We start from the raw sequence: 23,392 nt of genomic DNA, 5'->3' as shown, positions 1-23,392 counted from the left end.
TCTGAATAGCTTCAGGAGAACTCAAGGAATGTTTCTGAACCTTAAAATCTCTTCGAATCACCCTGCTACTTCCAATTTCGAATTCCAATTTTCTTGAAAATTTGGGAGCTTGATTAGGGTTCTGCAGAGCAAGCATTCGTAACCCTAGGGGTCTGCTCTTGTTTGATACTTATAGAGGATGATTTAGGGTTGATATTCTTGGAGAAAATCCAATTGAATCAAAGATTGCCATTAGAGAAAATATGATTGAAAATTATGTTCAAAAAGCTTCCAAATTTGGTTTAATTCCAATATTTTTTTACCAAGCTTTGTGGACCACGAAAATTAACTCATTAATGTGATTTATTTGATTGGAATTGGAGCAAAATAAAATCTCTAACTATTTTTATGATTTTATATATTTAATTTATGATTTAAAATAAAAACCATAAAAAAAATAGCAAAATCCTAAAAACAATAAAGCTTTGGTTTTAGGGCGTGCATGGGCTCAAAGTGAAGATTGGATTAGTAGAACCTAGGCCCATTTGGAAAATTTTGGATTTTGAACCTTTCCTTTTCACATTTTTTTCTCAAAAATAGTCCAACTTTGACAAGGTGTATTTCTCTCAATTCTTGAGGTATGGAAGTGTTCTTGGACTTTTTGGAATCCTTAGAGAGTCCTCTAACCAATGTCTTTAGTCCTATATCAAAATCATTTTCCGTTCTCATTTTATGACCTTTTGAAAAAAATGTCTTTTTGTTGACTTTTGAAAGGGACCTATAATGTATGAAGCCATATCTCTTAAACCATTGACCTATGGGCTCTGATTCTTGGACCATTGGATAGAGGAATGAATTCTCTTCAAAATGAGCTTTGGTGGGAATTTTTCTGATGAAGTATGAATATTTGGTGAATTTTCAAAGTTTGATTGACTTTTTTAGTTCATGCCCAAAATAGTAACTTTTGACTTTTGACTTCTCTGATCTTTCCTTGCATCATCATGATCAACCCTTGATCAAATTATGATTTGAGGGTTATGAGGATGTTGTTGACCAAATATCTTGAATTTTGACTGTATTTTGACTTGAAATGACTGTTTTGCCCTTGAGAGTCGACTGTTGACCTAATCAGGATTTGAGGGACTAAATTTGTTCTGTTTGACTTGAACCTTTATATGGAGATACTTTGGGATGTTGGTGACCCTATGGAACCCCCTTGAGCCATTGATTCAATGATTTTCCATTAAATGACCTAAACCCTAATTCAGGGCCTTGTATAGGAGAGTGTATTTTGGAGCTTTGTGTTTTGATTTGATTTTGTGCAGGAGAAAATGTGTGGGCAAATTTTGGGGTATGACAATGTCGAGATAGATGTTCGACAATAATTTACAAATGATCACATTTTTCAGTGCTCGTCAACATATGCTTGAATGGGCCCAAATGGAAGCTAGCAAACTCAAGTAATCGAACCATTTTTTGAATATATTATTGTGCACAATGTAAATTCTATATTATTTAATACATATATAATATATTTATTCAACATTTTACTGCTATTTATTTTTACCGATTTAATTTTTTTTTATGTTTCTATGGTACTGATTCTACTAAAATATAATCTATTTCTGATTTTTCATAATTTGGATATGCATATCCGAAATAACCTTAAATATTTTTTAAAAACAACAAGGGTTATTTCGGATATGCCTATTCGAAAACCCATATTTTTCATAAAATAGGGTGAATCCAGAGGTTAATATCTAAAACATGTCTTAGTGGCAGGATAAGAATTCTTGGGTCCAAATTGCTCCAAATCTTCTATAGATTATAGATAGAGTCTCCAAAAAATTTATTCAACATCACACACCACAAACAGATATGAGCCAAACATATCCTCACATTGCTTGTCTACTTCAGTTGTGAGATGTTGCCACTTTAATGTAGGTTCTCCGAGGACACGTGTCTCGCCGAGTTAATTACCATACTGAATTCTCTCCTACAATATTAAAAAAATCTAAAGGTGGTCAAGCTCGAGTATTTCCCCCTTCACTTGACACTAAAGACGAATGACGATTTAAAGATTACGTGGGATATTTTCCCATAATACTCTACTAAGGAATCAATCGAAGTTGATGCGAAGCTTCAAAGATCAGAAAAAGATGTTATCAAAATGTTGCAACTTCCCCAGCTACCCGTTCATAACAATATGTAATGTTAAGTTTCTTTTCCATGATTTATGTAATTTCGACTATCTATTTTAAATCTATGTTAAGTTGCTTTGGTTTTAAGGTTTTTGTTTGTGTTTGGTAGTCAATGTTTATTTCAGATATATGTGTCCGAAAGTTACCATTTGGTGTCTTCGGATATGCATCTCTGAACCTATTCAATAAAAAACTAAAATGTGGTGAATTCAGATATGCATATTTGAATTAAGGGGGTATTATGAGAATTTCGCCAAGGGCCCCTAAGAATCCATAAGTGTGTATTGAGAAACTCCCTTATATACACAAGATATTTGACCTGCTAAACTCAAAGTAACTAACCCATAAAAATGGATCGGGTAGTTAGGACCACACAACTCTAAAACAGAAAAAAGAATACATGAAATAAACACTACTTAAGTGTGTTTAACGCACCACTTAACCACTGTAAACTGCCATTTAATTTATTTTATTGATTTGATTTTAGGGTTAAGCCCGCTCATTGGAAATTAAAAAATATGTTGCAACTTAATACATGGAATTTTGTAAAAGTTGGTATGGTGTTAACATCATGTCGAAGTCACATTTGAGTAGTATTAAAGCATCATTTTAAAATGTTATTGTTCCGTTATGAAACCTGAATTAAGTATACATTGAAGGTTAAGTATCAGGAACCAATGGTGTTCATCTATAATACGATGATGGGAGGTGGACATGCAAGGTTAGCACTCCAATGCCCAAGTCAGTTTAGAATTCAAGATGAGTGTGTTCAAAAGTGGAGATCAGAAAGTGTACCTTGAATATCTTGTGTGATGAATTTTTGGGTGGACCAAAATAGTAGCCTATGAGGCTTGTCAGACGTTATTGAGTCAATGAAGTCTTAACAGTACTTCACGGCCTTTGAGGATCTCATTCGCTTTGAATCAAAAGCAGAAACACTTATAGTCAATTGAAAAAGTAATATTGGACAAGTGAGTTAAATGTCTTTCCAATTTCCATCATTTAAATGTTTCACTGCTTCTTTGTGACGTGTGCTTGAGGCGACTAGTTAGGGCATGACACTGCTTAAAGTACATTCAGGTGCATTTTAGTTTGTTTATGTTTCCAAGGAGGAATCTAGCTGTTGATTTCGTAACAAATAAGAACTTGGTAATTGTCTCTTAGAAAGAAATTGGGCACAAAACATTATAGGTCTCCAAACCCTAGAAATGGACTATAATAAGGACAATACGTCAAATCAAGGTACACACTTTTCTAACCAAAAAAACCTATCAATTCCGCTACTCGCTGACTTGGGGTTCATATTTTCTGGTACCTCCTCATGACCCTGACATGTGCATCGTTGCATTAATGTACACACCTTTTTAACCAAAAAATATATCATTTCCACTAGCCACTGACTTGGGCATCATATATTTTCCACTACCTTCTTATGATGCCGGACCTGGGCTTCGTTTCATCAACCACAAACCACTCTAGTAGTGTTGAAGCGGTAGACGGAAAGCAACAAATTTTTTGGAAATATGTATCCGAGAATTTATTGTGTCCAGAGAGATTAGTGCTACCGAACTGCCATTCAACAGTTTCAGCAGTTATGAGTTTGGATTGAATTTGTTAAACATAAAAACATAAAAGTAAATATTAACAAAAATAATACATTCTTTGGAAAGAAATAACTTATCAAGCATGAAAATACACTCACTCGTCACAAACTTAAACCTATCACTCTGTTGCACTCAACTTACAGTACTCATCAGAATCACCACATATCCCTTACATCATTGTCCATTTCTGCAACACCGACGAGAGTTCAACTATATTTCTCTTTCGACGATGTCTCAATCGATCGACAACACAGAAGCATTAAACTCTGATATTATCTGGATGTTAACCCCAATCATATCTCTAGAATCTAAAGCTAACAGATATCCCCCTAATCAAAACTTGTGGTGTTTATTTCAACAACAACACAAATCCAAAGCATTTAAGCAAAAAGATCAAGAAAACACCGACAAAGATTTGTAAAGAAAACTTTATACAACAATATAGTAACAAATATACATAGGTTTAGAGTAAACTTACAAAAAACCCAACAAAAAGGAAACACACAAAGAGGATAAGAGATAAACCAAACATTTCACGGGTTGTCAGCTCCGATTGATGAGCAATCCACCTCCGATCATCCAAATGCACAACCCAATGTTGTTTTCAAGCTAACTAGACCAAAAAATGAAGGTTAATGAGTTAGGGTTCAAAAATACCCAAAACATAACCTAAAAAAAATCTATTTTTCCCTATTTATACACTTTGAAACCCGCAGAGCATGCGTCGCGTGCTAGAAGGATGCATCGCGCGGAATGTGTTGTAAAAAAAATCAACTTTAGTAAAATTGCCATAACTTGAGAGTTGTAACTCTGATTTGCGCTCGGTTTGAATCGTTGAAGAGCTTATTCAATTTCCTATCTAACAATGACTAAATACCAACCAAATTGATGATTTATTATTCTTTGATTTTGAGCCTTATTCGTTGATGAGTTTCTCAAAATCACACGTTTGAAGCGGTGTCTTCGAAACTTTATTGCTCATGCTCCATATACGCATCAATACCTACAAAATGAATAGAAAACTATCAAACAGTATACAAATACATTAAAACTTAATAATACACAATATACATATTTACACAAAAAGCGGAGATTATTCACACGATATAAACAAAAAATATCGATAAGCGCCACAACTTATATATACAAAATAACGACATGTTGGCTCTTATTATGTAGTAAACACCTCTGATGTACAGAAGATCATTTGCACGGTTCGTGAAATATGTTTTAGACACATTTTGCTCTATTTACCGTACACCTCAATGGAGTGTTTTGAAGGATAAATTCTTCAACAGAGTCTATAATGCCAAAGTTACGTGCGAGTACAATGGAAAAACGAATGGAGGCGTAGTGGTTAAGCGGGCAAAGACATGAAAACATGTCCCTTCTCATATCCATCGCCAATATTCCAGAGAAATATTAAACATATGGGACAATATCTCAATCATAGCCCGCATCGATGATAAATTATCTACTGTTTAAGATAATTTACCCCTTAGTTTCTTCTTCAAGTACATGACGGGAACTATAATCCAATCCTTCATCGTAGACGAAGACCTCAGTGACACAAATAACTATTTTACTTGATAAAAAACTCTCACAAAGAGATAATCAAAGACTCACTTCCATGCAATAAAATCAACTATCATTCTTTAAAAACAAACTAGTTAATATCATTTTAAACCACCGATGACCCATAATTATAATAAAAGCGTTGGAGGAGCATGACGTCCAACACGTGTTCGTGGACCAAAGGTGTTCATGCAAAATTATAAACGTGTAAATAAACATTAACCTGGGGAATACTACAACCATATCATTGTGGAAACCTCCACGATTTTGATGGAACCAACCTAAGATCTTAGGGGTATGTTGTGTTTGACATATGACTCCACACACAAGATGGCGGAGGGGTGAATTATGTGTTTCATAGAAACTTGAGTTTGAAAAAAAAATTGAATCAATTTCAGAGTTAATTTTTTTTTTAAGTTTTAAAAATAAGCAGCAGAAAAAGTGCAGAAATTAAAAAGTTAAAGGATAGAGAGATAACACCAGAATTATAGAGGTTTGGTAAAAAGAAAAAGATCTAATCCTTTCCCCAATATTTTTTCTTGAGAGTATCAAATATTCCTAAGAGTTTTAGTAGGTTGAACTTCCAAATCTCCTTATACAAGGAAAATGAAGTTTGTGGCTAACTTTCAACCAAATAGCAAACAAGGAAGAAAACGGTGAATCTTCATTCCAAAATGATAGATCGAAGCAGTTAGTCTTCTTTCCAACAAAAAAATGGAATGTTTAGTATTTAAGCTTCAAAACAAGATTTTACATGGGCCGATTTTGAACCTGGGTGAGCTTTTAATTTTAGCCCGAACTCAAGAACCTAGGAGATTTTATACCGGGATGATCTCCAACCTTAGTAAGCTTTTCACACTAGGTTGAACTTAAGAACTAAATAGAGATTTTACACAAGATAACCACCAACCAAGTTGATATTTGAATACCAGGATGATTGTGAACCGATGAAGACTTTTGAATGGGTTGAGTCTTCGAAATGACCGGTGAATTAGTTACTAAATCCCCAAACTAAAACTTTTAACGGGTCTAGCTTCAAACTCAAATAAATAATCTCTAAATGGATGAATTATTCAACCAATGTAAAAACAAAACTTCCTTGGTGAATTTACAATACTACCCTTCTAGGATTACAAATGTCTCAATTGCAAAAGAACTTTCATGAAAGCATTGCGACTAAATTTGAGTGAGATAAAGTAAAGAAAAATATTTTAAAGAAAGTGAGGAGTGAGGTATGAGAGCTCACCTTTTTTGTGCCAAAATTGATGAGTCAATCGATTGACATATCTACCAATCGATTGGATGGCCTAAAAATAATCGTTTATTAAGTTTTAAAAGGCAAAAAAGATATATAGTTGTTACCCATCATTAAGATGATGTCCTAAAAATTTAGGGCACATTTTTTCAATAACTCAATCATTTGAGTATAAGTGTCAATCGATTGGAAAGAACAAATACTTTTTTTGACAAATCCCAAATTATCTGGCACGACTTTAAGACATTTTTAGAAATTTTTTCTTTAAAAAAATTGTTTTATAAGTTATTTTAGTGTGTGTGTGTGTGTGTGTGTGTGTGTGTGTGTGTGAGTGTGAGTGTGATTAGGCGTATTACTTTACGAGAAAACTCTTATGTTTTTACAATGTATTATTCACTCATACACATTTGGGCGAGCTTTCACCCTTCAAGAGTTGTCAGATAATTCAATATTGTAGAGCCTTGCTTGATTTTTACTTTGATATGATGCTTGAGTTATATTCCATTTAGGTGCCATAACCAAAGAATCAAGTTTATCAAACCTTATTGATCTAATTGCATCATTAACCGCTTTACATTTGACTTTAGTTGCTGTCATTAAGAACTAGTTGTCATTAATGAAAGCATGTTTATCTTCAAGAGAGATTCTTTGATCAATAACCTATAAATAACCTGCAGAACATGGTTCCACATGTTGAACTCCTAGAGGAATTTAGGATCGAATAGGAGAGAAAAAGCATCAAGGTAAAAACCTCGGTGATTGATTGTGAGTTTGTTTTTAACTGCATTACGGGAAAATTGACATTAGAAAACATGGGTGCAGTTCCATGTAATTCACCTAAAGATAAAGTTACATACTATGATAGATCAGATAAAAGTGCTAGAGTAAGTTCTGGCCACATCTCGTACATATTTATCGTCACTTTTGGAAAAGCAACACCCGTCAGAGGAAGGCGCATCGTCGGGTGAAGAGAAATCTCCCGTCAGAGGAAGATAAAAGGAAGAAACCATACACATGGAAGCAAGAAGAAAGGCGAAGAGGCGATAATCCTTCAATGGTGTTTTTAAAATCCTAATGATGTGAGATCCTTAGAAAGTCATTCTAATCAAGGCAAGTTTATCCATATTTGTGTAAGATAAATTGACAATGTTCCTACCGAGAAACCATGATGTATTCTCTCGGTCAACAAAAGAAATGCTAGGCCTTAGTACCGAGGTGACTATTTTCTTGTACCACTTTTGTAACCTCTTAAAGAATTCTTGAAAATATAGTAAATCAGAGAGTTGCTCTTTCTCATAGAGTATATCACTTTAATCGAATTGGGTAAACAAGTTTCTTTGTGTTCTTCTTTCCTCTTGCTTGCTGTTTATTTATTTTCACTCTTGACATGCTATTGTGTTGCTTGAGGCCATTTATTTTGACTATTATTTTTTGTCTACACACATCTATTTTTTTGTTGTGTTTGGACTCTGAATAATTCTAACAAATGTTTTGAATTATTATATTTGTTTTTAACAACAGATAAAATAATAGGACTTACAAGTAGAAAATGGGTGACATCGAGGAGAAATGTATCGTCTGATACTACTTGTGCTACTTTGACTAGTGATGCTTGTGGGAGATGCAAAGGTCTTCCTTGTTTCTAGGAGGGATGTTGATCAAACTAGGATTGCGCAATTGGCTTGTATATGATTTTATGAATTTTTGTTTCTTTTGATACCTCATGTATGTTGGCAAATATTGTGGTTGAATATTTTTAGGAGGTATAGAGTCTGTTTGTTTTATCTTTAAAAAAAATATTTTTTTTATTTTTAAAAATAATTTTAATAAAAAAAATTAAAAGTTTTTAAAATTTATTTTTCTTAAACTCAAAGATTTATTTTGACATCATGTAACATGAATATACATTGAAGATTAAAACATAGTCACAACTACAATATTTTCTGAAAATGTATCTCAAATATAATTTTTATAGAAAAGCTATTTGAAATAGCTTCAAATTTAAATAATTTAAAAAAAAATAGTATCTAAAAAAATTACAATAAAATATTAAAATGCATACAATAACATTTAAGAATAACTATTTACACAATTTTGTATTTGAAAATTTATGTTAAAATACTATAAAATTTGTTTTTTTAAAAATCTTACAAATGACTCCATAACTAGAGTCTTTTGGTACCATGGGTGTAAAATAGATATAGATGAATGAATTAAATAAATTATTTAAAGAGACAAAAAGGTTGGTTAGAGATATATAAAAATAACGGAAATGCTTACAAGTGTTTTTGGAATATTTTTTACGTGATTAAAGTGATAAGTTTTTATTAAAATACGTATATTTAATACATTAAAATTGTATTGAAAATTAAAATGTTAAGTTTTATAAAGAATATTATCTTTATTTAGTATGCTTAAAATGCCTTAAAGACACTGATTAGGAAAATCCTAAAAATAAAGGTAGACAAAGACATGGAAGTTCAATAGTCGATATCCTTCCATGTTGTTGTCTTAGGAATTAGGTCGGTTTTTATGAGACATGACTTAACCGATAAACTTTTGTTTATTGAAGGTTATATTTTTCGATTTAATACTTGATGATGGTTTGTAATTTATTTGATATACTAATTTATACAATTTACTATTTTGTGTTGTTTAATTATCACCGTAAAATCTTTTATAAAATTAGATAATCATCAAATTGTGTTTTTTATTTTTCCTTAGCTTGATCAATTGATCAGAATTATAAAAAAACAAATAGACAATAAACTGTTATCTTTTTTAAGATGATAAAATCAAGTTTTTAAAAACTATTCTAGTTTTAAAAAGAACATCACATTTTTCAATGTGAAAAATGATGGTGTTATAGTACTTTTCATCTCATTTATATATGTTTTTTTAATTACTTCTAATTTTCTTCCTTCACTCTTTTTAAGTCCTTTTAAAAAGATTATAAATATTTAATGTAAAACACAAAAGTTATATATAGTTTCAAGACTAAACTTTTAAACTAGACATTTTATATAAGCTAAAAATACATTTTAACTAAATTATCTCATGAATGCTAAAGTAATTGTGATTGTCTATACACATGATCTAAAATAGTTTCTTACCCCAAAAGAAAGTTGAGAAAAAAATTATTTAAATTAAATTATTTAATGAGTGGTAAAGTAATCATAATTGTATATACACGTAATCTAAAATAATTGAGAAAAAAATAATATTGTTATTCCTCTCCTATTTTTAATTTATAAAAAGCTCAATTATAACTTCTGTAGTCAAATATTGTAAAATAATAAACATATGATGCACTAGTTTTTTGTCTCACATTTATATATATATATCTCAATTATTTTAGTGACAATTCTTGCTAAAAAGTATTATTGTACAGAAAATATAGTGCAAGATTCCTCTACCACGTGTCACTAGATCTTAGTTTAGTTGTTTATTTTATTTAATAGGTACAAAAAAATCTTAGTTTATTCATTATTGCTAAAATGTCCTCCAGATTAAATTACGTCAATTATTCAGTTAGAGAATATGATGTATAGCGCTATTTTTTTAATGAAATTATATAAAAATTTAATAATGTAATGTAGTTGGTAATTGCATATGTGATATTGTGACAAATACACATGTAAAGCCAACTATTATTACGTCATATAGTAAGCCACGTTAAAATTATAATTTTTTAACTAACAAAATCGAAATTTTATTAACAAATGAATTTTCAGGATTCTTTTCGCACTACCATTTTTCTTTTTTACGGGAAAGTCGTTGCATTAAACAGCCACAAAATTTTCGAAAAAGGCCTATTAAACTAAATTTTCTAGCAAAAAAAAATTTGGAAAATTTCTTTATATAGCTCCCTATCTTCTTAGAAATCCGCGACGAAATTTTATAAATGTTTTTATATTTTAGAAGTGCATCTTCAAAAACATCAAAAAAAAAGTGATTTTAGATATGCATTTTCGAAATCATTCTTTTTTTTAATTTTAAAAAAATATATTTTCAAAAATGTATCTCCGAAATCACTCGTTCGAAGATACATCTCCGAAAACACCAACGTTTTTCTATTAATTCAAAACAGCCTCCCCCTCTTTTCATTCTAAAAAAACACAAATTTTCAACACAACACTCATTTCTTCCAACTACTACACAAACGAAACTCGCTCTACAACTCATTCCAACTATTGACAAGCATTCAAAGTTCATTCAACATCAACTCCAATCATGAACAAATTGTAAGTTCTCTTATTTTGATTTCTAGGTTGTTTATGTTGTTAGGGCACTTATAAATTAGCAAAATGTTATAGGGTTAAGTTATTGTATGTTAATGAGTGTGTTTAGATAGGAAAAAAATAGATTTTGAAGCATTTAAGGCAAGAACTGGGTTTCTGCAGAAATAGAGTATCGCAAGTGTTTTTAGAAGTGCATTTCCGAAATCACCTCTGACCAGTTTTGGAAATGCACTTCCGAAATGTAGTCTGAATTGTTTTTTTAAATTGTTTCAACGTCATACCGATTTCAATTTTTTCAGGAAAATATCAGGAAACCAGACACGACTTAGACAGGGTAGGGAGACTTAGACGCCATCGGCTCGACGCGAGCGGGATGCACAGCTAGCAGCGACACGGGGACAAGGTCGAGTACCCATCCAAATGGATGAGGCGCCTGCAGGTTCCTCATCTGGATCGAGGAGTCAGCTGACTCAGACGCCTTCTTCCCGTGAGGATGAGGTACGTGAGGATGAGGAGGAGGAGATACCCGATGTTTACCCTGAGCCTGACGAGGATGATGCGGAGGAGAAGGGCTACCCGAGAGGGCCTACAAACACATATGTGTTGATTTACTACCATGACCACGTCGCTCGACATGTTTGGGAGGGAGAGGTAATTTTTTTACTACACTTTATAATTTAACCGTTTTTTATTTAGGTTTTTATTCCACTTTCTCCTAACGATCTAACTAACAATGTTTTTTGTCTTTATTTTTTGTTGTGACAGGAACGGGCTACCATAAAATTCGTGAACCATGCACGGAAAATATTTGATCTGTTTAAACCAAGGGATCAGTAGTTTAATGACGTTGTAGCTGGGAGAGGGTTTGGCGGGTTATGCGTGACCGGATATAGTACCATCAACCACGGCATGCAAAGCGCTTTTATCGAACGGTGGCACAAGGAGACGTCTTCTTTCCATTTTCCTATTGGGGAGTTGACGATCACCCTACATGATGTGGCCTGTCTTCTCCACCTGCCGATCAGAGGGAGATTACTAGATCATTCTAGGATACAGAGGGTTGAGGCCATAGACTGGATGGTGGACTATCTAGGTATGGACCCAATCATGGCGGATTATGAATGCAGAGCGACGAGTGGGGCGCATATCCAGTTCTCCAACTTGAAAGAGCTTTATGAGAACCACTTGGTTGCAGTAGCGGAGTCCGAGTCGGAGGGTGACGGGCTTTTTGTTGAGTATCACTGTGGTTGCACTCTACGGTGTTGGTTCATCTTTTTGGTAGGCACTGCACTCTTTATGGATAAAAGTGCAACCTACGTCGACATGACTTATCTTCGGTACTTTATTGGTCTGACTACAATTCACGAGTGGGACTAAGGGGCCGCCATTCTGGTATACCTATATCAGAAGATGAATGAAGCCTCCAACTGGAGGACCATACATTTGATTGGATCTTGCACACTCCTTACGGTACGTTTCTTTTTAATTATTTTACATTTAATTATGGTTCATATTTTTTTAACATATTATCGTATTTGTGTTTCAGGGCCAGATCATCTCATTCTTCCACCGCATCTACGGCTTCGACATTGATCCTCCGTACGATGACGCCATGCCCAGGGCTGCACGATACATCCTCTTGAGGGGAAATAACAAGGTGGGCCCATATCGCGTGTACCTCGACCGCACTGTTCAGGATGACATCCATTGGACGCCCTTCACTGATTACGGTAATGTTGTCCCATTCGACCGCATCGTATTATATAGTGGATGGTTGGCATGTGGGACCAACACCATGGTCAAGTATCTGTCGGAGCAGTGCATGAGGCAGTTTGGACGTGTGTAGATGATACCGAGGCCTCCATTTGAGGCTGCTCTCGACACCGTTACTCGAGTGGGCCTCATTGCTATATTTGAGGATTTGGCGCATCATTTGGTGCCTGAGGAGTATCGGCGTCTGGTGGCCACCCAAAGCTGACACTGTGTATATGGGTATGTGACATGGTTTTATCGGGTGTCACATCCTTTGATGACACCCGATGCTCCTGGAGATCCACTTAGGCCAGCACACGAAGAGATCTTGGAAAACTAGCAAGCCGAGGATGACCATGCCACTGATCTCCTGCCGATATGTCAGCGGATACAGATGCTTGGGCAGGATGCATTGGACATATGTACCATTTAGCAGGGTGGTCTAGAGGCAGTTGCTATTATGGAGAGGATGGTCAGTGACGCGGCCGGTGCGGAGGCGTATAGGAGGCAGAGGAGGTCGTAGGGTGTTCGCATTAAGCATACTCAGTAGGAGTTGCCTATTTATATTTTATTCATGACTTTTTTGTATTCGTGTTGTATTATTGTAACACTGCGCACTTACCCGTACAACTATTTTTGTATTTATAATATTGGTATTTTATTCTAATTTACGTGTTATATTTTGTCGATTAATGTAAAATATGGAATTAATCATTGTTTTGAAAAAAACTCAGAGCATATTTCAGAGATGCATCTCCGAAACTGGTCAAATGGTGTTTTCGGAGATGCATCTTCGAAATATGGTCTAAATGTAAAAAAAAGATGTTTTCAGAGATGCATCTCCAAAATAAAAGGATATTTTAGGGTTTTGAGAAGGGGTCCTCACCCCAAGGGGTCTATAAAGAAATTGTCAAAATTTATCCAAACCAACAAACTTGTAAGCTTCACCATTAAGCGATTTACTTAAAAACAAAATAGAAGCAAACTTAAAACTCCTAAGCAACATTTGATGGTCAATGATTAAATGGTCAATAGTGGTAACAACCTTGAGAGAGTGGATGTAGTCCACCACAGTCATGGGATTAAGAGACACGACTTCTTTCCTGCACGAAGTAAACAATATCTACCATGCCCGATCTTTGAAAACACAACCAAAAGTGATAAAACCTTCCTCAAAACACCCTGTATCCACTTGGAGCACATAAACATCATTGTCCAAAGGTGCCTCGATACCATGTTGGGCAAGAACTTTCTTCTTATGACAAGGGTTATACCTGTTGAATTTCATTATGCAAGCCATCTTCAACCACTAACCCAGGGTCCAAATATTTCTGCTGAAACGTACACAAATTTCTAGCATTCCATATTTTCCACAACAAGGTGCATTTTAATTTGCCACAAACGGTGTCTGTATCACCCAATCAACTGAGCAACCAACATTCTACTCAATATTGAGAGGGAGGCGAAGACAAGAAGAGGAAGAAAAACAGGTTAACATGGAAAACTCACACTGCAGTTTCAAGAGTTGAATGACAGGGAGAACAAGTGAGGTCCAATCTAATGCCTTTTATTTGGAGATTGGATTTGGTAGGCAGAATGTTCTTCGTGAGATGCCAAAGAAAGTTCTTAACGCGAGGGTACAAGTGAAAGTTCTAAAGTTTCTTCCAAAGCACCGATAGGGAACACAAATGAGCCTGACTTTTTGCTCAACTTTTCGTGGACCAGAAGGTGATACGCGGATCTAACTGAGTATTCACCATCTTTTTCAATATTCCAAATTAACTTATCATAGGGCCCTTGAAGGGATAGGGGATAGTCAAGGATTTGCAAAGCCTCGAGCTGCTCAAAACACTCTTGCACCAAGCTTTTGTTTCACCATCCCAAATTAGGGTCAATCAGTTGTTTCAGTATCAAAAAAACAAAATGGGATTTGAGGTTTAAAGTTAAAGTTCCTTGGAAGCCAGTTTTCTTTCCACACACTGACCTTTTCTCCGTTACCAAAAATTGTGGGAACCTCCAAGTACTTGAAATGGTGAGACACAGTCTTAACACACATCCTATTACGAATCAAATCACTATCTTCTTCCCGCACAATTAAACTGAAGGAAGCCTTAGACTTCTCTAAATTAACCACCTGTCTAGAGGAATCTTGATATTTCTTAAGGAACTCCATCACACAGTTATCTTCTGTAGCATTGGCACACGAAAATAGCAAGTTGTCATCGGGATAAATGTCTAAGGGTCCAATATTGAACTAGACAAGGGTGACACGGTCTATGCCTTGTGTTGAATATAGACATAAGGGCAAAAGGGTAATTCTACACACAAGCATTATCACCGAAAGGTTTTTGTCAGATCACGTGACATTTTTTCCTGACTAGGGTAGGAGTGATGTGTTGCTAGACACCGCTCACTGCTTATTATGTTAAATGTGTAATTTAATATAATTGTCAACGTCGTGAAAACGTACAGGGTCACACACATAATGACAGGTTGATGAGAGACAGAGTAAATAAGGAACACCGTAAGGTACGATGCACTTAAGTGAATTTGGAATATGATAAGGTACCACGCGTTTAAGTGATATACGGTACATCATAAGGTATGATGCTCGTAGGCTTAATTGGGCTTTTTGCTTGCAGCCTTAATTGGGATTTTAGCTTTTAGCTTGTAGCCCACACAAGTGGTTTTATAAATAAAACAATTGTGCGAAACCATTTCACTTGATGAAAATTTGCTCCGAGAAATCCTAGGCGTATTTTCTTCTCTCTTACTCAAAGTCTTTATTCGTATTAGGTAGCACTCAGACTGAAGGGATATGTTCGTGTGTACGGAGTAGAGACGTTGTTCTTCATCAACGCTCGTGATCACTCCTTCGATTCAGCATCAAAGGTTTCAATCGCTACAAGATGTAACTGTTTCTATCATTGATCATGCTCATTCGTAAGGATCACTAAAGGAAATTTTTTAATTTCCGTTGCGTAATATATCACGATTTTCCTTCAATGGTATCACTAATTTGACTTGAACTGCTTTGCAACAATTTTTATATCATGGTTTGATTTAATCCATAAAACCTGGTTTAATGAATTGCACTTAATTTTAAGATATGTGAAAAATCTAACTTAGAGAAGACTCAATCACCAAAAACGATAAATGATAAGATAGTAAAGGAGTCAAGTAGTAAAATCGAAACCCTAGGGGGGAAGATCAACTTTAGGTTAGGCCACCGGCCACAAAAAAAAATCTTTTATAACTTAGAATTGAATTATATATTTTATATTGTCATATTTTATAAAACATCAAATCAAATAAAAAATAAAGCTTAACGATCTTAAAAAACCTATGAAAATAAATTTATGAACAATGTCATAAGTTATTTTCATAAATTTTTTCAAATAAATAATCTCACAAAACTTATACTACTAAATAAGTTCAGATAAGTTAACACAAATAAATTTTATTTCATTTGTCATTTAGTTAGTTGATCTATTAAACACTAATTGAATTACTTATTTATATTTATATTATGGTCAAATAACATATATTGTTAAATAGACTAACAGCTCAATCAACCTTAAAAATGACAGACTCAAAACTAAAATTAAGTATATGACAGACTTTAGACAATTCTTTTGACAAAAACAAGTAACTCGGTCCGGGTTATTCTCACCCCTAATGGCTTGCTAAGAAAATAATATTGTTCAGATAATTTAGTGCAATATTCCTTTACCACGTTTCACTAGATCTTAATTTATTTATTTATACCTTAAAAATCATGTTTGCTTCCTTTCATTTTCATTAATTAATGATAGGAAAACGTACACGGATCTAATAAAGAAAAAAAATAATAATAATGGTCCATAAAATTGTAAAGGTTGGTCTTTTTGGTCCTAAAATAATTTGCCATAAAGTAAAAAAGTCCGAATTAAATAAAGTCCGGAAATCAATTGATGTAGTATTTTTGTTTTAATGAAAAATATAGAGTACCCTATGATGTATAGTGTAGTTGGTAAATTATATATGTCATATATACACATGTTAAAACCGACTTTTTTCATCAATAAATGAAATCTTAAGATTGTTTCTACATGTTCATTAATTGTAAGAGGAAAGTGGTATAATTAAAGTCAATCAATCCATTAATGATTTATAAAGACTTGTACTAATTTTCAATTTATAATTTCTTTAACAATATATTTATTATAACTTTTAAAATAAAATAAGCAAATAAATTAATTTTATTTAACTTAAACCCTTAAACTAATACAAGAACCAATATAATTAAAATATCAAATATATACACACTAAAATAAATATGAATAGTCCGCAAATCCTATCACAACTTACACAAGTCAATATTAATAGATTGAACGTCTTTATCAGAGTTCGAATTATTATGTATCTGAATTACTAACGATTATATCATCAGAGTTCGAATCATTATGTATCTGAGTTGCTAATGATTATGTCGTTTTATCTAAGAGACAAAAACATAGTGTGGACCATGAAATCTCAAAACCAATTTTCCACCTCAAAAACTTGCCTAGCCACACTCCACACACACTACATGTTTTATCTATTTTGTAGCTACTATCATTTGTTTGTTTCCCCAATTAACATTCAATAATTCATTATTCAAAACATGAACTGTATCAACAAATTTCCATTTCAAATGGTCCTTTAAGCCTAGTCACATTAATTATATTATTATTTTCAACTTCTTTAACTACTAGTACCACTTAATTTTAATCCTTCTTATCTTCACTTTAGCATTAGCAACAGTTTTAAACTATAGCTTCTGAATTATTGAACTTTTTTCCATTATCATCTCTCAAACAATGGCTTCCATAACCTTTTTCATCCTCATATTCTACTTCTTCTTCAATCTAGTTTTTTCATCTAGTCAAGTTCCAATCAATGTAACCAAACACTTCTCCTTCAAAGATTTCACTTTCACCAACAACTCAAGATTAGTCCATGATGTAAAGCTTCTAGGAAGTGCAAGATTCTCAGATGAAAAAGGTTCACTTCAAATCCCAAATGAATCACAAGAAACAGGTATAAGACATCAAGCAGGTAGAGGTTTATATTCCTTCCCGATTCGTCTGTTAGATCCGATCACCAAAACTCCGGCTTCTTTTCAAACCACCTTTTCATTTCAGCTTAATAATTCAACTACTAGTGATTCTGATTTAACTGATAATGGTGGTGGAAGTGGACTCACCTTCATTATTGTACCTGATGAATTCACTGTTGGAAGGCCGGGACCTTGGCTTGCTATGCTTAATGATGCTTGCGAGAGCGATTATAAAGCGGTTGCAGTTGAGTTCGATACACGGATGAATCCTGAATTCGGTGATCCGAATGATAATCATGTTGGTATCAATTTAGGTAGTATAGTATCTACTAAAATTATCAATGTTTCTGATGTTGGTGTTTCGCTTAAAGATGGTTTTGTTCATCATGCTTGGATTGATTATGATGGTCCTCGAAGGAGAATGGACGTTCGTCTTGGACTTCCGAACGATGAAGTTTATCCTAGCAAGCCTATCTTCTCGGAGTTTATGGATCTTTCGCCTTATCTGAACGAGTATATGTTTGTAGGATTCTCGGCCTCGACGGGGAACCACACACAGATTCATAATATACTTTCTTGGAACTTTACTTCGACTAGTCAAGCTTCTCTTCGCTACCCTTCGTCTGAAACATGTCAAGGTAAGATCTTGCTTCAGAATACTACAGAAACAACAGAAGCTACCGAGAAGTCTAATAGGAATAAAACTCCGCGAAGCTTTTTGATTTTTGTGGCTTCTGTAGTATTGGCTTTAGCTGTTTTAGCTGGTTTTTACTTTATCAGTAAGCATAGAAAAAGTGCTTCTAAATCGAAGACTTCGATAGAAGATGAGATTCATCGGCCAAGGCCTCCTAACAAACCGCGCAGATTCAGTTTTTCTGCACTTTCCTCTGCTACTAGATCATTCAGTGAGATAGAGATGCTTGGAAGTGATATTAGAGGAGTATACTACAGAGGAAGGCTTGGTAGTAATGGAAGCCAGGTAGCTGTGAAAAGATTCTCAGCTCAGTTTCTCAGCACGCACGGATCGGATAAGAAGCGTTTGTTGAAAGAAATCAAAGTCATTAGCCATGTTCGTCACCCGAATTTACTTCCTATAAGAGGCTGGTGTCAGGACAACAATGAAATCATCGCAGTCTATGATTTTGTCCCTAACGGAAGCCTCGATAAATGGCTCTTCGGAGCCGGAGTTCTTCCATGGACGCGACGGTTCAAGGTCGTCAAAGACGTAGCTGACGGATTGAGTTTCTTGCACTCTAAGCAACTAGCTCACAAGAACATGAAATGCAGCAGTGTGTTTTTGGATGTTAGCTTCAGAGCTGTTTTGGGAGATTTCGGATTTATTCTAATGGGAGCAGAATCAAAACAGTTTGAATCAATAGTGTGTAATAGTGCCGATGTATTCGAGTTTGGCGTGATCGTGTTGGAAGTGATAGGTGGAAGGCCAAGGGTGGAGGAAGTAGAGGAAGGAAGATCAGAAGAGAGGAACTTATTGGATTTTGCATGGAACTTACATGAAACAAATGAGAAAGTGAAGCTTGTTGATCGGAGAATGGGATCATTGATCAATTTGGAGCAAGCGATTCGTGTAATGGAAATCGGTTTGCTTTGTACTTTGAATGAGAATAAAGGAAGACCTTCCATGGAAGAAGTTGTGGAGCTTCTTCATAACATGGAGAAGCCTCTTCCTGAGTTGCCAAGAACTAGACCTGTTGCTTTGTTTCCTTATAATAGTGCCAACACTGGGCTTTGCAATAATTATTCTTGCACTTTGAAGCTGTGATGATGATGCTACTGGAAGATGATGATTTATGAATAAATATTGATTTTCCAAATGTATGTGAATGTTTTAGATTTTTGATTGATGTGTGATTGTGTAGATAGGAGATGAATATTGTAATGCATTGTTATTCTTGGGGAAGTGTAAAGATAGGTTTTGTGAATATTGGTTAGTGCAGTAGAAAGGGTGATTGTGTTTTCAGTTTCAGTATTTGTTTTAGCATTTGTTTGGAAGCTTCACAGCCTCTATGGAGGATGTGTGATGACCCTTCTTGTTTTGTTATGTTGTAAATGAAATTTGGTTATTCTGGTAAACAAAGGGAAAGAAATCAGCTATATTCTTCTATTATTATTTTTTATTGGAAAAATGAACCTAATTTGGATCCAAGCTCGCCTCTCTTTGAAAACATGGTAGACTTATCTCACTGAACAAAGAAAGAACTTCATAATCTCAATGGAAGTTTCCTTGGTTTTGAACCATAAATCATAAAAACAAAAGACAGAGTGATCTAAAAATACTAGTAATTAGGAAATAATATATTTATTACTATTACATTAAACCAGAGTACTCAATAACGCCCAACATCGGTGTTATCCCGTTATAGCAGAGCGGAGGCTAACAGCGCTATAGCAGAGCGGAGGCTGGGCGCTATGGCAAGTGCCTTAGCTGTGTAGAACACTATAGCAGCCAGTATAGGATAAATAGTGGGACAGCAGAGCAGAGCAATTATCAGCCTGCTATCTCTTTCCACTCTAAAAAATCAAAATTATCCCACTTTGGGCTTGGCCGCTCCACGCCACTATCCGAGAATGACTTCTCTGCACTAAACACAATATTAATGAAATAGTTATACGCAGTCTCCCCAATTGCAAAGATACTTTGTTTAACATCCATTCTTCCTTGCAAAGATGCTCTTCTTATCCACGGTTTTCTATGGCTAGGGATTACCAACATAAAGCATGCAATACCATACCAAGCATGAAACAAGGCTGGAATTAAATGACAAAGTTTAAACCTTTTAGCATAATCTAAGTTGTAAAAGACAAAGATTGCCTATAGTTCTTATCTACACACACCAACAACCACAAGCTGTAAACGACAAATGTTCATTGACAAAAACAAAGCATATTGATGCAATCAAGGTACAATCATATGAAAGCCTTTTCAAATTTTTGGAGGCTCAGTGTAGATTAGTCAAGTTTAATCAGAACAACAAATAGAGCCATAACTGTGTGGTAACCCTAACCTGTCTTGCGCACCCTCAAAGACGGTCATGAATCATACCATATGTAACAAACTGAGATTCAAATTGTGATTCGAAAATCCTCTTTTCTGAACCGTGAATCAATAATTTACCAATAAAAACAAGCAACATAGCAAACCTCTAAGCTAATACACCATCTACTAATTTTAAAAGAATTCAAGATTCAAATGACAAAAGAAAGAGGTTTGTGAAACTTTAATATAACATCGCAAAAGAACATTTTACTAGATTGAATCAAGATTCATCCTGATTAATTGAGACTCAAGACGAGATTCATGTCCAACATAGATACATATACTAAAGCTAAGGATCAATTGTGTTCATTTTTGTATCAAATTGGGTTACCATTGATTTTCATATGTATAGTAAGATACCAACAACAATACATAAATTGAATTCAATAACAAATTTGATAGTAGTTTCATCTCATAAAAATGTATACATCAAGTATAAGAATTGGTCAAATGATCAATTACAATATAAACAAAAATACACACCTCCCAAATCCCCTATAACACCCCAATAATAAAAAATGAGAAAAAGAATTGTCATGTTACCCAAACCCAAACCCAGAAGATTACACAAACACACAACAACATCCTCATAATTACAGAATTCCCCGGCGTCGAAACTAAAAAAACCCGAACAATACCGAAAACCCTAACACGATGAGCCATACAATGTGAACCAAAAGTAGAGCCTGACCGGGAAAATTCGCGGATCCACCATTCCCTACCTCACAGAAACCCAATTTAGCAACTTTAGCTCCGGCGCACGCAGCTTCGGCGCAACCGCACCAGTATGTCACACCGTCGGCGCCGCAAACCGGATCCGTACGGAAGCATTTCGCCGGACAAGATGACGGCGTTGTTCCGGAACACATATTGTGTTCCTCGACGGCGGTGGCCGACGGTAACAGGAGAACGGATGATGATTCTTCGTGTTCTTGTTCTGCGGTTGTGAAGATGGGGAAGAGGATGCAGAGGGCGAAGAAGGTGAGAATGACGGTTCGATCGGAGAAATTCGCCATGAGTCCGGCGAATGAGCGAGCTACGGAGGCTCGCCGTGAGAATCGGGGGACTCAGGGAGGGGTGATTTCGGTGATTTCGGGAATTTGGAAGATTGGGGATTGGAGGGTTTGGGAATTGGAAATGGAATGAACCCTAATTGAGGAAATTTGGGGGTTTTGATGAAATGGGAGAGAGAGAAAGAATCTTCGTTGCCGTTGCAAAAGAAGAATGTGTCTTTTCATATTTAGAATGTGAAAATGTATTTACACCTAATTTTTAGAAGAAAAAAAATGAAAAAAAATGTGAAGCTTCTCTTTTTTTTATGGAAAAGTTCAAGAAAATAAATATACAAACATATTTAATTGGAAAAAATAATTATGCTACGCGTTGGAACATGTGGTGGTTGAAAGTTAGTTGTCTTGTGGAAGAAAAATACTAGGATGCCAACTGTATTAGTATCATCTAATAAAGTCATGTAAAATTATTGGAACGAAATATTCATTCATTTAAAAAAGCATAGCTATGTTATTTCATACACCAAATTTTTGAAATCCAATACTAATAGTACAGGGGAGTTTACTGATCTATTAGAAAATTGTTAACCGAATAAAATTAAATCAAAATTATAAAAAATCGTATTTAATTCAAATGTGTTCGAGTTATTTTGTGCTGTTTAGTTTGCGGTTTGTATTTTCCAAACTGAATGAAATCTAACCAAATCGTATTATGTTACAATTCAAACTTTACTTAAGTGAGATTCAACTCAAACTTAAACCTATTATATTTTATATTTTAGTATTACTTAAGATTACGAATAATTCAACGTACGTTTGGCCAGTGCACGTGCCTCCGTGACACGAGCCGGATTAGTCGATCTACTGTGTAAGTCGGAACCGGTGCGAAAGAAGGAAAAAAAAAAATTACGAATAATTTTCTTTTCCTCACACTTAAGGTTTAAATTTAAGTCTTCTCAAATCTCTTATAACATTATCGCGTCTTATTCTCATATTCTTTTTCATGTACATCTTGCATCTTCTTCTCTAATATCTCACCTCTTATGTCCTTTCTTTTCCATCTTCTTATTTTTATTCTATTATTCTCTCTTTCAATTACGTTTTTAATGCACATATCTTCTTTTCAGATCTCTCATCTCTTCTGCTCTTTTTTTTTCGATCTTCTCTAATCTTTCACTCTTCTATTTTTTTAATTCATTATAATTTTTTTTATATTATTTTATATTACTATTTTATTTTTTTTATTCTACTTTTCTTTAATTTTATTTTTGTATATTAAATGAAAAGTTATTGTCCAAATATGACGAATTTTGTTGTTATTTGATAACGCATAAATGACTAAATACAAAACTATGTAATCATCTATATGTGTATGCATAGCTTAATAATTTTTTTGGTAAAATATCAAATCAACTTAAACCGCATTCGTTTGCTTCGGTTTGCTTCGGTTTTATTTCCAAAATCTAAAGGAACCAAACCGAACCACAAACTTTTTCTCTTGCGGTTCGAATGACTTTTTAGATCAAAATTGCTCAAACTGCACCGCGAACACCTCTATTGTATCTATCTCTCTTAATTTTTTTTATCTTATACACTTTTACGTATTTCAAAAATACATTAATGCACCTCAAAAATAACAA

General features: G+C 34.4%; 2 protein-coding genes across 2 annotated transcripts; one reads left to right on the top strand and one right to left on the bottom strand.

The window, feature by feature from the left end:
• Positions 1-17,274: 17,274 nt before the first annotated feature.
• Positions 17,275-19,782, top strand: LOC131620700 (L-type lectin-domain containing receptor kinase VIII.1-like). The gene has a single exon (XM_058891847.1). The coding sequence runs from the start codon at positions 17,449-17,451 to the stop codon at positions 19,465-19,467; it is 2,019 nt and encodes a 672-aa protein (XP_058747830.1). The 5' UTR covers positions 17,275-17,448; the 3' UTR covers positions 19,468-19,782.
• Positions 19,783-21,119: 1,337 nt separating this feature from the next.
• Positions 21,120-22,006, bottom strand: LOC131620701 (uncharacterized). The gene has a single exon (XM_058891850.1). It carries the CDS (start codon positions 21,756-21,758, stop codon positions 21,360-21,362), a length of 399 nt encoding a protein of 132 aa, XP_058747833.1. The 5' UTR covers positions 21,759-22,006; the 3' UTR covers positions 21,120-21,359.
• Positions 22,007-23,392: the final 1,386 nt, after the last annotated feature.

This window comes from Vicia villosa, linkage group LG7, assembly GCF_029867415.1.
Source record: "Vicia villosa cultivar HV-30 ecotype Madison, WI linkage group LG7, Vvil1.0, whole genome shotgun sequence".
Classification (NCBI taxonomy): Eukaryota; Viridiplantae; Streptophyta; class Magnoliopsida; order Fabales; family Fabaceae; genus Vicia; species Vicia villosa.
Note: the sequence above shows the minus strand (reverse complement) of the source record. Positions and strands in the feature narration are given on the sequence as shown.

Excerpts from the sequence above, each read along its gene's own strand:
- LOC131620700 (XM_058891847.1), top strand. The coding sequence starts at position 17,449 with ATGGCTTCCATAACCTTTTTCATCCTCATATTCTACTTCTTCTTCAAT.
- LOC131620701 (XM_058891850.1), bottom strand. The coding sequence starts at position 21,758 with ATGGCGAATTTCTCCGATCGAACCGTCATTCTCACCTTCTTCGCCCTC.